General features: G+C 44.2%; 1 protein-coding gene across 1 annotated transcript in view; it reads right to left on the bottom strand.

The window, feature by feature from the left end:
* Positions 1-2,469: 2,469 nt before the first annotated feature.
* EPG5 (ectopic P-granules autophagy protein 5 homolog) overlaps positions 2,470-12,652 on the bottom strand; it is a 132,197-nt gene continuing 122,014 nt past the window's right edge. The window contains exons 40-44 of the mRNA XM_038743711.1: positions 10,324-10,566; positions 8,606-8,822; positions 7,579-7,794; positions 4,772-4,886; positions 2,470-3,478 (exon numbers count right to left, since the gene is read on the bottom strand). Of these exons, the coding sequence (XP_038599639.1) occupies positions 3,296-3,478; positions 4,772-4,886; positions 7,579-7,794; positions 8,606-8,822; positions 10,324-10,566 (974 nt within the window). The 3' untranslated portion in view covers positions 2,470-3,295. The remainder of the gene's footprint in view (positions 3,479-4,771; positions 4,887-7,578; positions 7,795-8,605; positions 8,823-10,323; positions 10,567-12,652) is intronic.

Here is a 12,652-nt window from a genome sequence, read left to right as displayed (position 1 = left end):
ACTAGCTTGTATATACCCCGGCACTTAGAACAGTGCTTGACACAGAATAAGTGCTGAACAAGTGTCTTCATCATCATTTTGCCTGTTTACTTGTTTTGATGTCTGTGGGGAGAGACTGTCAGCTCACTGTGGGCAAGGATTGTCTCTATTGCTGTATTGTACTTTCTCAAGCGCTTAGTAGAGTGCTCACAGAGCTCAATAAATATGATTGAATGAATAAATGAATGAATTATCATCATGAATTCATCCTATGTTCTCTAAAGATGTGGCTTTCTAGTCTCTGGGTGACAAAACAAAGATATTTTTCATCAATCAATATAACTGCAAATAACACCTGGGGACAAGTGTTCTTTTAAATCTTTACCAGGTACAAACTGGGAATCCTTTTCTAAAAATTCTGTATATTCTTCCCAGACAGTGCATTAAAACGACCACATAGCAACCAAAAAATGAACAGCAGAATTATGAAATTTCTAAAGTGTAAGTGTGCACCCTTGACGTGTCCCTTATTTTCTCTTGATGCCAACAACCCTGATAGTAAGTGTTCCCTCCAAGTCACCAAAGGAACAAGACGATCCAGTGCAAAAGCCTACATACCGGAGTATCAGAGGTCTTTCCAGTCGTCTAGCCGTTATTGCAAAACATTCCTCTTCGAAACCTGTGGCTCATTGAAGGAAAGCACGTTACTCTGGGCAGGGAGGGTAGCATCAGCAGCGACGACTAAAGTCTCCCCTCAAAGACACTTCGCTGACAACGACGCCATGGCTGCAGGATGGTAAGTCAACATGCTGAAAAGCAGTGTGGTCTAATGGGTAGAGCATGGGCCTGGGAGTCAGGAGGACCTGGATTCTAATCCTAACTCCGCCACTTGTCTGTTGTGAGACCTTGGTCAAGTCACTTAACGTGTCTGTGCCTCAGTTCCCTTTTCTGTAAAATGGAGATTAAGACTGTGAGCCCCATGTGGGCCCGCCGTTGGGTAGGGGCCGTCTCTATATGTTGCCAACTTGTACTTCTTCCCAAGCGCTTGGTACAGTGCTCTGCACACAGTGAGCACTCAATAAATACAACTGAATTAATGAATGAATGAATGTGGGAAGTTGACTATATCCAACCTGATCAACTAACCCAGTGCTTTATATTGTGCCTTCACACAATAAGCACTTAAATGCTGTTAAGTCGGGATTAGTTTTTGTTTTTGAAACAAGAAAACCAGACCCACTACTTTCAGCACAATGTGTGCTTGAAACTGGAGTGTTTGGTGTTAAGAACAACTTCCCACATCACATGATAAGCAATGTGCTCTAGTGAAAAGTACCACTGTCCAGGACTCAAAAGGACCTGGGTTCTAACTCTGGCTCTGCCACTTGTCCGCTGTGGGACTTTTGACAAGTCTCTTACCTTCTCTGTGCCTCAGTTCCCTCACTTGCAAAATGGGGATTAAAAGTTTGAGCCCTATGTGGGGCAGGGACTATGTCCACCCAATCATCTTGTATCTACTGCAGTGCTTAGTACAGTGCCTGGCACAAGGTAAGCGTTTAACAAGTATCTTGAAAAAAAAAATGGTAACAGAGAGACTGTCATATGGGCTAAGCCTTCTTAGACTTTACACTTGCCTGGCTCGTAGAAATCAGTAAGAGGGACACCAAAGCAATGCAGTATTGTTGGATAAAACTTGTGTCATGTAAGTATGGCTTAGGCGACCCAAGGATAACTGCAGAAAAGGAAGTTTCCATAAATATGACCACTTGAGGAAAAGGCTCACTCGCTTTGAGCATAGCACTCGGTGCCTTGTCTTGACTGTGCTCAGAAGTTCTAAGAGATTTTTCATCAATTAAACAAGGTTCAATATGAAAAGAAGCTATTACCTGATGGGCAAATATCGGGAAGAATACTCAAAAAGGGTTATCGAGAGGAACTATTAGTCTACTAACACATAGTTAACTGACCTAAAAGCTCTTATTGAAAGCGGCCAAGAAGAAGAGGTCAGGAAAAGTATTCCCAAGCGAAAGCCCATTGCTGGGTAAGGATTGTCTCTATCTGTTGCTGAATTGTACTTTCCAAGCGCTTAATACAGTGCTCTGCACACAGTAAGCACTCAATACATACGACTGAATGAATAAATAAAGGTAGCCCATAAATTTGAAAGATTAGGCTATCTGGAACACTATGGGAAAGCAATATTATACAAATGATGACAGCAACTAATTTTCTGCTCTCCTAGGGGGGAGAACTTGTAAGCAAACCACACTGAGAGCTTACAAAAGCAATTAATGAGGCAGAATTTGGGACTCTCAACTAAAATGCCGCACTTCAGGGCATCCTACCGGGGAGATCAAAATCAGTGTTCAACGCCATCACTCTCTGGCCCATCGAGACGTGCCAATTCTGCCTACTGCTGATGCCTCAGTGGTTCTGGCACCACCAACCTGGGTCGAAAGGAAAAGCTATAAAGTACCAGGCCACGTTCTCTTTGGTTTCCCCCAATAATTTAATGCACAGAAACAGGGAAAATGCAATGACCTTCAAGTCTATGGAAAGCGGGGATTGATGCTGAGTTACATGACGAATCCTTTCACTGTTGAATTCGGCTTCTGCCTTGCTGAGGGTACGTTCTCAGTACGTGGATACAAAATGCAGATGATTACTAACTTTTCTTCTCTTTGGTATGAATGGCGAAGAGCTGTTCCATCAAAGGGCGGCAGTCGGATGCCAGGGGTAGATCCGACACATCCGTTATCTACTTCCAATCTGGGGGTCCAATGCAGTGGATGACATTTTGGAAACGAACAGTTGCGGATTTAAGTGCTATTATACAGGCATATGACAGTCTACTGAGGTGGAGGTTGATTCTAGCAAGGGAATATTGATATCCAAATAAGAAGAAAAAAAAAGGAGATATTAAGTGGCCTCTCCTAAATTATTGGGAGATTATCTGGCTCAGCTGCTATGCCCTCTGGCTTCGTTCCATGACACTACTACAGTGAGTCAATCTGGGTTTACCAGAAAAAAACTGAATAGTTCTCTGAATTTCCAGGTAGGATCTCTCTCTCTCTCTTTCACTCGGAGGCATGTGTGCACATGTGCGCACACGCACCCACAGGCACACGCACATACATACACATGCACACAGCACACCTGTCCAGCATCCACTCTCTCTTTCCATCCCTCCTTCATGACCTGCTCTCAGTTCCCAAGGGGACCTTGGACAATCAAAGTTTCTTGTGCAACAATAACGTCAAATGTAAACTTCAAGAGTTCCAGGGCAGGGCACAAAGTCCTGGGGGCTTCGACGCTGCTATCGTATAATATCCAAATAATGCACTTCCGGATAGAGAGAGTTAAGGAGAAGAGCCAAGAAGTTTTTCCCATCTCGGAGGCAATGGCCGGGGTGCTTGATAAACTGGGAGGCCTGGGAGATTTGATCCTGATATTCCAAGTACGGCTTGCATGAGGTCATAGCTTCAAGTGCATTCAGTGCCTAAACAAACACAGGAGGTGATGGTGAGTGGCCTGGATTTTCTGTGGCCTAGATTACACCTAAGTGGGAATCAACTGACAGTCTATTGGACAAAACCAAGAGGATGATGATGATGATGGCATTTGTTAAGCTCTTACTATGTGCAAAGCACTGTTCTAAGCGCTGGGGAGAATTCAAGGTGATCAGATTGTCCCACGTGGGGCTCACAGTCTTCATCCCCATTTTACAGATGAGGTAACCGAGGCACAGAGAAGTTATGTGATTTGCCCAAAGTCACACAGCTGACAATTGGCAGAGCCAGGATATGAACCCATGACCTCTGACTCTAAAGCCCATGCTCTTTTCTTTGAGCCATGCTGCTTCTCTGAGAGACTCTGGGTTGGCATCAGTTTTTATTTTTTGGAAACCACTGGAGCATTATCATACATATCTGTAATTTATTCATTCAGATTACTGTCCGTCTCCCCCTTTAGACTGTAAGCTCGTTGTGGGCAGGGAATGTGTCCATTTATTGTTGTCCTGTACTCTCCCAAGCACTTAGTAGAGTGCTCTGCACACGATAAGCACTCGATAAACAGGATTAAATGAATGAATGGTCAGAGTCCTCAACCTGGAACACAAACGAGACCAATATGGCCCAGCCAAATGGTGCATTTCACTATGCTTTTTGGCTAGAATGTGATTAGGAAATTAGGAAACGTCCTTCCAACTGCGTGAGCCTGTTTGAGCTCGGCATGCCATGTTTATCCAAAAAAGTTACTTCTACATCTGCTCTTAAGGATCGTAGCAGGGTGAGTTTTCATTAATTTGGCAAAAATGCAACTCTTGCATTACAGGAGGACGGAATGTCCAATGCTGTCTCCCAGAAGTCACCAGCCTTAAGTTCTGAGTGACTTGCTGCAGTTTTCCAGGACACATACCCAGCAATAGTACTCTGATGATGAACGCCAACCCTGGGTGAGCAACAATTTATACTACTCCTCGAGAATCTCGGGGGGTTGCCCGACCCCCTCCACATCAAACAGAAATTCCCTTACCATCGGCTTTAAACCACTCAATCTGCTCACCCCCTCTTACCTCACCTCTCTGATTTCCCAGTATAAGTTCCTCATGGGCAGAGAACATGTTCTACCATCTCCACTGTACTGTGTTTTCTCAAGCGCTTAGTACAGTACCCTGCATGCAGTTGGTGCTTAATGAATACTATCGATTGACTTGACTGATAGAAAGAATCCTTGGGGGAAGATCAGGCTAGAAAATGGAACTCTTACTACCAAGGTGGGTATGACTTACCTGCTGAGATTTCTGGGACAAATGTAATTCAGTCCCAGGTTTCAGACGAATCTGATCCTCTGTGGGAACTTGTACTGAGAGAAAAGCAGCGAGACCACGAGCGACCACACGGAACCTAAGATGATGGAAAGGGGACAGGAAGAGGTGATCATTCAGGGTTCTGAAATCAAATGCTCAACTTTCTTCAGAAAGGAAACTGTAATTTTCTTCAAAAGAATTTCCCTTTCATTTGTCTATGCAATTCTCCAGGAAAAGAAAAAAAAATTACATTTATGATCAACAGTAAACCCTGGGTATATGTCTGAACCCTCTATCGGACTCAGGACTAAAAGCCGTTGTTCTCCAACCGGTAGAGAAAATGCTTATTCAACAGTAATGGATTAAGACATGGATTAAGACATTTCTTTCCAGGTCCTGAGAGAAAAACCCAACCCCAAAATACCAAAATACAAAGCAGTCAGATACGGCAAAAATTGTGCAACCCAATAACATTATCTGATTGGATGTGGCTTTAATTGCTGTTTCTTGATTTTTATTTCATGATTTATTGGAAGAATTCTAGGGACACAAAAGATCAGAAGATAATAACACAATTAAGATTTAAGTGAAAACCTGCTGGGACACCGCTGCTGCCTTCCACGTGAACAATGAATCTTTCCTATCGCTTTAACTCTTTGGCTCGTCAGTGCTCACGGACAATCGCTGGCACACAGCAATTGGGAGACAGGCTGCGTAACTGACGGGAAAGACCTTGCAAAAACAGAGCCAGGCTCTCAATGGGACAAAAAGCATTAGTATAGCAGGAATCTATCACTAGGGGCAACAACGGGGCTGGGGGGTGTTGATCCCATATTTGGCCCAAAATGTGAATAGGGTAGTGACCTGACTAACGTTACCTTTGCAACCTAGGACAGCTACAAAAGCCCATGAAATATATGCTTTTTATCAAGTGTGAAAATTCCACAGAATGCTAGCATTCCACGATATGAGGAAACATTCCATGACAGGAGAAAACACTTACACTTTTCCAAACTGATAGTGAATGAAAGAAAATATAACTGAATAAACCCAGCGATAAATTTGGAAGGCTAGTGGCCAAGGAGTCACGAAGGTTTTCGGCTAAGATTCGAACGTCAACCTTGGGGTTAAAAAACTAAAATTTATTTAGGCCCCAGTTTCTTACCCCCAAACTCCTGGTGGACCATCACTCATTTTTGACATAAGATGCTTTTGCCTTTGATCCACTCCATTTCCTGATTTTTTTCCTGTGCCACCCCAAGTTCAAAATGGAGAAAATGCTCATGCTTGTCTCCCCCTCTAGATTGCGAGCCTGTTGAGGGTGGGGATCGCCTGCCAACTCTGTTGTACTGTCCTCTCCCAAGAGCTTAGTACAGTGCTCTCCTCATAGTAAGCGCTCAGTGAATATCACTGATGACTGATAATTTTTAATTAGTTAGGCGTATACCAGTACTGGTCCTCAGGCCAAAGAAATGAGGACAGACCTAAAGGGAGCTAAATCCCGCAGACCGGAAATGGTTCGCTGATAGATCCTCCCCCAGTGCCCCCCGCCAAAGTGGTGACTGACTCTTTTAGCCAAGGGCAGCTCCTCCCGGTGCTCTGTGCCTGCTTCCCAGGAGGCTCTGCAGCCCCTCCCTGCTTATATGGTAATCCCACTAGAACCTAAGGCTCACTGTGGGCAAGGGACCTGGCTATCAACTCTGTTATAATGTACTCCCCAAGCGCAGTACAGTGCTCTGCAGTGTTCTGCCCACAGAAAGCGCTCAACAAATACCATTGATGATGATGATCCATGGCAACTTAAGGCCTGGGAAGAGCACACCACAAGGACCACTCATGTTCCCTGCCCCTAAGGTGCTTAGTTGGTCAGTCAGTCAGTCAACAGTATTTACTGAGCACTGTACTAAGCTCTTGTTAGAGTACAGTGGAACAATGTAACTGACACATTCCCTGCCCACAATGGGCTTACAGTCTAGGGGGGAGACAGACATTAATATATATAAATAAATGACAGATATGGACATAAGTGCTGTGGGGCTGAGAGGGGGAATGAATAAAGGGAGCAAGTCAGGGTGATGCAGGGGGGCACTGAAGTAAAAGAATGCCACTCTCAGTTTATAAGGATACTGGATGTATGTAACGTAGTAAAATGTTCTAGACAATTCCCCTTATAATTTTACAAAACCTAAATTGGGAGCCTAAAATTCCTACCAACACCCCATTGGAAAGGCAAGCAGATACAGACTTCTGACTGAAGCTCCTTGCGAGTTTTGCACTTCTGAATTGTACTTTCCAAGTGCTTAGTACAGTGCTCTGCACACAGTAAGAGCTCAATAAATACGACTGAATGAAGGAATGTGAGCAGGGAACGTGTCTACCAATTCTGTTGCACTGCACTCTCCCAAGTGCTTAATACAGTGCTCTGCATACAGTAAGTGCTCAATAAATATCACTGATTTTTTTTTATGGTACTTGTTAAGTGCCTACTATGGGCCAGGCACTGCACTACGCTCTGGAGTAGATACAAGCTACTCAGGTTGGACACAGTTGCTGTCCCACAGGGGGCTCACACTCTTAACCCCCATTTTACCGATGATGGAACTGAGGCACAGAGAAGTGAAGTGACTTGCCCAAGGTCACACAGCAGACAAGTGGTGAAGCCGGTATTAGAACCCAGGTCCTTCCGACTCCCAGGCCCGTGATACTTCCACTTGGCCATGGCACTTCCCCATTGATTCTGAACTGCATTCCTGCTGAGCCGGGCTGTTCGGTGATTTTCAAGCCCTTACCTGTTGGACATGGGAGATTTCCTGCCTAATCCAATTGCACCCAGGATTCCAGAGCTCAGCCTCTCCTCGGCCACCTGGTTCAGCCTAGTCTGCAGCAGAAGCAGGGTACGAATGACGGACTCCATCAAGATAGTATCGTTCTGCTCTGTCTGGATCAGGGATAACTGCAGAGCTTGGTGCCACCACAGAAATAGCTTTGCTTCCTCTTTCATGGAGCTTGGAATCAGTCCATAAAGAGAAAAGAAAAAAAAAAAGAAAAGAGTAAGTTCATTTTTCTCTTTTGGCTGAAAATCTGATCGGCTATTCGAGTTCACAAGCCACAGTAAGAGATTCTGAAAATTCAGAAAGCTTTACTATACACTGACTTCCAAAAACAGTACTGAGAACTAGAGTGATACCTACAGTTTTGCCATAAGTGGGTTTCAGAATCTCCAGGAAGATTCAAGCTCAGCTACAATGGCACTCAGGTTAGCCCTGGAGTGTGGGGACCATTAAAACCTGCCTAAGCTGCTGAATTCTCAAAGGAAAGGTTCTCTACTTCCCCCCAAAATAGGAATGCCTTTTATAATTTCAGATCCTAATGCACACTGTAAATTGATTGCAATCTTGGTAAGCAGGAAATGCCTAATGGGTCTAAATTGCATGATTATTATTATTGTTATCATTATTATTCTTCTCAGGAATAAAATTCAGTGCTCAGATAAATCTGCCTAATGGGTCTAAATCGCATGATTATTATTACTGTCATTATTGTTGCATTCCTGCAAAGAATACAATTCAGTGCCCAGAGAAATCTGACCATTTGGGAGTGCACTTCCAATGAAAATGATCTCCCATGCAGGATTCACACTGCCAAATGTGGCTTTTTTTGGAATTACAAAGACACGGAAAACCATTCAGCTCGGTTACAAACTTGATCTGTTTTTCACGCCCCACTTCTTGCCCGAATCCTCCGAGGGGTCATATGAACACCAACATTCTAACCGGTTATGACAGATTTTAAATGGCAGCCAGAAGGCCTCCATACCTTGGATATACTTGTTCCAACCATCTGCCTAAGGTTAACAATACTTTCATCTCATTGGTTAGCGTCTGCTCAGTGTTTAAGCGTTGCAACATGTAGACGTAAAGGGTCAGGTAACTTCCAAGAGACAAACATTCTTGCAGAAATTCGTCGATGGTGAGTTCGGGAAGTTGAAGGGACACCAGGATGGGACCCCATCCCAACTCAGAGTTGAGGGAGTCTTAGAATTCAACAAGAGCAAAGAAAGGCAAAAGACCATTACTTTCTCAAGGCATTATTGTAGGAAAATTGAAGACCCCAATGATTTTGATGTATCTTTTCACTAGAGGCCAGATTGAGCACTCCATCCTTGAAATAATCAACGGTATTTGCTGAGTGCTTACTGAGTGCAGCGCACTGTACTAAGCACTTAGGAGAGTACACTACAACACTGTTGGTAGACGTATTCCCTGCTCCAATGAGCTCCCAGTTTAGAAAGCTCGATATAATTTCATAGACGAAGACAGTCGAGAAGCAGCGTGACCTTGTGGAAAGAACCCAGGCCTGTGAGTCAGTTGACCTGGTTTTTAATGCTTTGCTCTGCCACCTGCCTGCTTTGTGACCTTGGGTGAGTCATTTAACTCCTCTGTGCCTCTGTAAAATGGGAATTCAATACCTGTTCTCCTTCCAACTTGAACTGTGTGCTGCATGTAGGACGGGAATTTTGATCTGATGATCTTGGATCTACCCCAACGCTTAGTATGGTGTTTGGCACAAAGCACTTAATACCACAATTATCCTTTTTCTTATTGTTGTTATCATTATTATGATGTCAGGAAAAGCCCTGGAAGATTTTTGGGGGAAACTCAGAGCAGAGCTGGAATCAATTCTGCTTTAGCCAGAAAGAGTCAGTTCACAAGAGAAGCCAGAGACTTGAGGGGCTGTGAATGGGATGACAAACGCAAGGCTAAACAAAGAAATGAGGAGGGAGAGGTACTTTCAAAGGCCAAATGAAGTCCCTCGATGAGAAAAAAACCTACTAAATATGACTGTGACTTAAAGGTCATCACGGACGTGAAATAAAAAGTAGGGAGGTCCAAAGTTACGAGATGACCCCACTCCTCGTTTCTCTGACAGATACAGCACATGAAAATGGGACGCATATTCTGCCACTGACTGAGGATACCTGGGAAACGAGCGAGACTGACTTTTAACACTCAACCTGATCACCACTCTGGCATTCGTTAAGTACCTACTCTTTGCTAAACCCGACTAAGCCACTCTGGAGTTCCCACATCTGAGAAGTGAAATCAAAATGCGCCATTGGCAGTCTCATATTTAAAACCTTCCTAGCCACGACTAAACTCTGAACTCACCTTCTTATTAATAATGAATATAACAATAATAATAATAAATGCACTGGTACCTGTTAAGTGCTTACTATGTACTAAGCACTGTTCTAAACACAGGGGCAGATACAAGATAGACAGATTGGACACAGTCCCTGTTCTGCATGAGGCGCACAGTCTAAGTCGGAAGAAGGAGGATTTAATCCCCATTTTACAGCTGAGGTGAATGAGACCCAGAGGAGTGAGGCGACTTGTCAAGGATCACAAAGCTAGATGTGCGACGGAGCTGGGATTAGAACCCATGTCCTCTGATTCCCAGGCCCGGGCTCCTTCCGCTGGGCCCCGCTGCTTCTTACGGTGTCGAGTCCCGAGGCCCCCAGGGGGAATGCTCACCGTCCTCGAAGTATGCGGTGATGCAGGCTTCGGCGGTCTCGGCCATGTGTCTGACAGACGCCAGGCTCTGGCAAGCAGCTGTCAGCAGGGGCAGCACCTGTGGGCCGTGCACCTTCCTGGCGATCCAACTCCGCACACTCCCCCGCAGAAACTCAGCCGTGGGAATGCTGGCGTTGTTCATCATCATTAGGACTTCCATGAAGAGGCTGCTGAGAGCCATGTGGCGGGTCTGGCTTTCCGTGTCTAAAAGGGAAATCACGTGAGGAATTTATGCTTCACTGGTTCACCTGTACTGGGCAGCAGCAGCATGGGAGAGAGTCAAGGGAGGGGGCTCGAGTTTACTGCGCGGAAGGAGGCGATGGTAAACTGCTTCCGGATTTTTACCAAGAAAACTCTGTGAATACATTACCAGAACAATTGCAGTTTGAGAGCGGGGCGTTCTGGGAGAGATGCATCCGTGGTATCGCTATGGATTGGAGATGACTCGACAGCATAAGACAAGTTCTTTGCTAAACACTTATTCATTTATTCATTCAAGTGTATTTATTGAGCGCTTGCTGTGTGCAGAGCACTCTATTAAGTGCTTGGGAGAGCCCAATATAACAATAAGCAGGCATATTCCCTGCCCACAGTGAGCTTACAGTCTAGAAAAATTCCCATTTATCGGGCACTTACAATGTGCCAGGCACTATACTAAGCTCTGGGGTAAATACAAGCTAATTGGGTTGGGCACAGTCCATATCCCATAAGGGGCTCACACTTACTCTGTAATTTACTTATTTATTTATATTAATGTCTATCTCCCCTACTAGACTGTACGCTCACTGTGAGCAGGGAATGTGTGTGCTTATTGTCGCTTTGTATTCTTCCAAGTGTTTAGTACACTGCTCTGCACACAGTAAGCGCTCAATACATATGACTGATTGAATGAATGAACTTATTGAAGCTTACTATGTGCACAGCACAGTACTAAGTACTTGGGAGGGAATAATACAATAGAATTAGCGAACACATTTCCTGCCTATAATGAGTTTACACTCCAGAGGGGGAGACAGACATTAATATAAATTAATAATTTATAATCTATAATTTAAAGATATGTACATAAGTACTTGGGGGGGGCACTGGGAGTGGGGCAAATATCAAATGTCCAAAATTAATCTCAATCCCCATTTTACAGGTGAGGCAACTGAGGCACAGAGAAGTGAGGTGACTTGCCCAAGGTCACAGAGCAGACAAGTTGCAGAGCTGGGATGAGAACCCAAGTCCGTCTGATTCCCAGGCCCATGCTCTATCCACTAGGCCCCGATGTTTCTCAGCTTTTGCAATTGCTGAAACTTCTTTGACCGAGAGGAGAACAGCACGATTTAAAAGTTTTGGCTGGTGGCTGGAGTGATGGCGCTTAAGTTAGATCCAAGGAACCCACTATCTGTGGCTTTGTCTCATGGGGAACATTTTCTTTAATTCCCCCCTCAAAAAGAAAAAAGATCTGCTAGGTCTCCTAACTCTAAAATAGTCACAGAAGGAAGGGCACTAGGTCCTTTTAAGTCAATGTCCACTGAAGGAGGAATCCCCTCAATGCCCCCTGCCAAGCCCAGGGAGTAGTAGCCATGTTCACCTGGCACCATCTGGCTTCCCCCTATTTCCTACCATTACCAATCAGCTCTCCTGGAACCCTGACAGGGGCAAAATCTCCTCAGCACAAACAAAAATGGTGACTTGGTCCCTTTTCCCGTAAATTAACTAATACAGATCATCAAGCCAGAGAAATCAGTCAAGGGTGTTCAGGCAATTATTCAATTAAAGTACAAAGCCCCAGGTGAAAGACTCATCTGGTGAATATCCAGTCCTATCAATAGAGACAACCAATTACATCATTCAGGGCAAAAAAAAAAAAGTCATAACATTTGGCTGTCAACATTGATCAAATTAACAAGCTAACTGCCAGATCACCACTTCAGTTTGGGCTCTATCTGCCTATGTTTTAGATTTGTTAATTTGATAATGTGCTTGGAAAGCAGAACTCCTTGTATATGAATAGATATTGAGTTACTTACTAATACTTATTATATTTAGAAAGACAGTCCCCATTATCGCATGAGGTTATGCATTTTGGATCCTATGGCATTGCCCCAAGGCACACTGCTCTCAGGTACTATTCTAGAACACAACCCACTGAAAACTGCTTATTCCATTAAACTGGGATCTGGAAACTGAGAAAAGGGATAAAGCTGCTAATAGGCTCCAGTGATAACTTTTAATAAACAAAAGTGTGACCATATTAGTTGATATTACAGGGTATGGAATCATTGTCTTAACCAGAACTTTG

This window comes from Tachyglossus aculeatus, chromosome 3 (assembly GCF_015852505.1).
Source record: "Tachyglossus aculeatus isolate mTacAcu1 chromosome 3, mTacAcu1.pri, whole genome shotgun sequence".
Lineage (NCBI taxonomy): Eukaryota > Metazoa > Chordata > Mammalia > Monotremata > Tachyglossidae > Tachyglossus > Tachyglossus aculeatus.
The sequence above is the reverse complement of the archived record's forward strand: the minus strand, read 5'-3'. Positions and strand labels throughout refer to the sequence as shown.